Source organism: Condylura cristata, unplaced genomic scaffold (assembly GCF_000260355.1).
Source record: "Condylura cristata isolate star-nosed mole 26May11 unplaced genomic scaffold, ConCri1.0 scaffold00038, whole genome shotgun sequence".
Lineage (NCBI taxonomy): Eukaryota > Metazoa > Chordata > Mammalia > Eulipotyphla > Talpidae > Condylura > Condylura cristata.
In genome coordinates this window covers 7,580,065-7,583,235 of record NW_004567139.1, presented here as the reverse complement: position 1 = coordinate 7,583,235, position 3,171 = coordinate 7,580,065, and the positions used below count along the sequence as shown (strand labels likewise).

Below are 3,171 nucleotides of genomic sequence, written 5' to 3'. Positions count from 1 at the left end.
CCCCGTCTGCCTTCTCACCCATCCGCACATGCAGGAACTCCTGGTCCTGCCGCAGCTGGCACAAGTTCCACTTGAGGTTCCTTGCGCAGGGGGCTCTTTCTGCTTAGGGAATGGCAGCTGCGCCCAGAGACACAGCAGGGGTTGTGGGGAGAGAAGTGGACTAGGGAGGCGGTTTGAATCCGCCCACCCCGCCTGTTCCTGGCCTTGAGACCTCACGCAGGGCACAGACGCAGGGCAGGAAGGAAAGTCCTCTCTGGATGTTCCTGTTGTGCGCCGCCAGCCCCGCTCTCGGGGGTCACGTCTCCCGGGCCCACCTGGCACAGTAACCGCAGCCTCGTGGGCCCCTCGTGAGGGGGGAGAGGCCTCCTTCCGCTCTCCTGAACTGGGATTCAGGCTCACGCCACCCACTCCACCCACGTGAAAAGCTGACATCTGAGAAGCCATTTTATTTATTTTTAAGGAATTTTACTTATGCACAGAACTGGGGTGCAGGCCAGAGATGCAGGGGGGTGAGAGGACTCACCAGATCAGAGTGGGGAGCAGAACAGGTGGACCTACTGAACTCCACTGCTGGGGGGAGCAGCAGGGAGACAGGAGGGCCTGCTGCACCCTGTGGGTCACCCCCTGGCTGGGGATCGAACCCGAGCTAAAGCGTCTGCGGCCGGCTTCGTGTGCTGTGCTTAAACCCGCTGCGCCACCAGCGAGGGCCCCTGCGAAGCCCCTTTAGAAGCAAGCGTGACCAGGAAATCGCATTGCCCGGCTCCCTGACCTGGACCAGAGGGCTGAGGCAGAAGTCGTCGTTTCACGAGACCAGCATGTCTGTGAAGCCCCCTGGCAACGGACGACTGCCAGGGGCTTCGCTGGAGCAGGCCGGCTGCATCTGTGGGGGGCAGCAGCCAGACCCCCTGCACAGAGATCACGACGGGCGAAGGCTGGATAGAGCCTTGCTGTTTGGCATTAAGGCATATTTTTTAATTAAAAAAAAAAAATGAGAGGGAGCTACCTGGTGGCATAGGGGTTAAGGCCATCAACTGTTGGCAGCACGAGTTAGAGCCCTGGCCAGGGAGTGGCCCGCAGGGCGTGGCAGACCTCACCTGCTCCCCGCTGCTCCCCTCAGCAGTGTGCTTCCTCCGTCTGCCTGTCCTGCTCCCCACTGTCTCTGGTGAGTCCTCTCATTCTCCACACCTCTGGCCTGTACCCCAGTTCTGTGTGTATGAATAAATAAAAATACATATTTTTTTTAAAAAGTCATGAGGAAGTTTAGGGATAAGGTAGGTCGGGGTTCGTGGGGTCCCAGACTGGCGTCACAGCTGACTCTGGGGTGTCTTGCTGGCCTGTGGTCTCTCACTCCGGCATGTTTGAAGTGCAGTTAGCCAACTGCAGTAGCTAGAGCTTGGGGTGCATGTGACTCTCTCCCAGCTGCCTAGAAGACAGGTGTCCTGGCTGAGGTGGCCCCAGGGTGGCCCCACCCTTTTGGGGACACCGGGCAGAGCCTCCCAGAGCCTGGAGTCAGAAGCCATTTCCCGGAAGACTGTCTTCTGCTTAGCTGTGGTCTTAGCATTGGCCCTTTAACGCCAGAACATTCCTGTCAAAAAGCATTGCGCCTGGAAGCCGGGATGCCCTCGATGTCCGGACACCCCTCCCCCCTCTCGCTGACCTCTGGCCTACTGGGCTGGGCAGAGGGCTGCAGTGGGCAAGAGCTGGTGGATCTGGACAGCAGGGCGGCTGAAGTCAGAGCGGCTGGGCGGGGCTTCCACTGGGCGGGCATCTTGTGCCAGGCCCAATTCCTGACTTCACTGTTTCTCCAGAGGGTGTGGGGCCGCCACACCACTTATGCCAGCCAGGGCTGTATCTAGCTGCTCCCTGGGGTCCAGGACCCGCCCCCGAGGACCCCAGAGCCGGAACTCTCAGCTGTCACCCCTTCAGCTCAAGGGAGCCCCTGCTCTCCGCAAGGGCCAGGCCTCAGCCATCCCCCCCCCCACCCCCTCCACCTCTGCTCTGTGCCTTTGTGTTTAGAAGAGCATCCATGCCCAGACCAAAGGGCACCGGGATGGCCATAGTCCCTGGGATCCCAGAGGCCCATCGCCCAGCCTCCCCAGGGCACGCCACGAGCATGCTCCCACAAAGAACCTGAGGAGGATACCGGGGTCCCCACGAGACCCTCGCCCTCCTCGCTGGGGAGCCAGCCCCGCCCACAGCGGGAGAGGGGGCGGGCTGGGTACGGAGCCTCCTGCCCACTGCTCTCCAGGTCTTTCCTCTGCAGCCGGCTCACATGGCACTGCAGCCAACTGCTGCCAGGGCGCTCTGTGCCAGGGTGGGGGTGCGGGGCTGGGGGCTGGGCAGGGACCCCCTGAGCCGGGGACTGCCCGTGGCCCCGGCACGTTGCCTGCCCGCAGGAGCCCAGTCTCCCCAGGAGAGGCCCAGCTGCTGCTGCGGGTGGCCGGGCTGAGGGGGTGCCCGCCCGCAGGAGCCCAGTCTCCCCAGGAGAGGCCCAGCTGCTGCTGCGGGTGGCCGGGCTGAGGGGGTGCCGGATGTGACCCTCAGGGGCCCACAGGCAGCACAATAGCCCCGGGGGCTGCCACTCTCTGGCTCAAGTGGTTGCCTGAGCAACAGCTGGGGCCACTTTCCACCAATCCATGGCAGAGGCCGGGTGGGGGGAAGGGGACTGGCTAGGAGGGGGGCTGGCGCCAGCCCCTGGGTCGGGCCCTATATAAGGAGGAGGGATGCGAGCGGGGGGCCGGGCACAAAGATGCTTAAGCTGGGCTTCGCCAGGCCCGGGTCCTGGGGCAGCTTCTGGGCCGTCCTGACCTTGGTGGGCCTGGCCACTCGCGCGGGTAAGTGGGCAGCGGCTGGGGGGCAGGCTGGAGGCCCCCGTCACTGGCTCACACGTGCTGCGGGTGGAGGGCGGAGGGCTGGCGGGCAGGGGGGCTCTCAACCACGAGGGGAGCCCTTCGCGTCCATTGTCCCTGCAGCCGGGCCGCGCAGGGCTGAGCGGACGCCGTCAGCATTCAGGCCCTTTCGAGGGACAGCTGGGGGGCGCGGGGCTGAGAAAGGAGCCCCGGCTTCGGTCTCTCCCCGTCTGTCTCTCTCCCCTTTCACACAGAGCTCTACCCTCGATGAGCCTCCTTGCCATGAGCCCATGAGCAGGGCCGGTGTGTGTGTGTCCGGCCA

At 64.0% G+C, this 3,171-nt stretch overlaps 1 protein-coding gene across 1 annotated transcript in view; it reads left to right on the top strand.

Moving 5' to 3' along the window:
• Positions 1-2,749: 2,749 nt before the first annotated feature.
• BTBD17 (BTB (POZ) domain containing 17) overlaps positions 2,750-3,171 on the top strand; it is a 4,369-nt gene continuing 3,947 nt past the window's right edge. The window contains exon 1 of the mRNA XM_004693369.2: positions 2,750-2,834. Within this exon, the coding sequence (XP_004693426.1) occupies positions 2,750-2,834 (85 nt within the window). The remainder of the gene's footprint in view (positions 2,835-3,171) is intronic.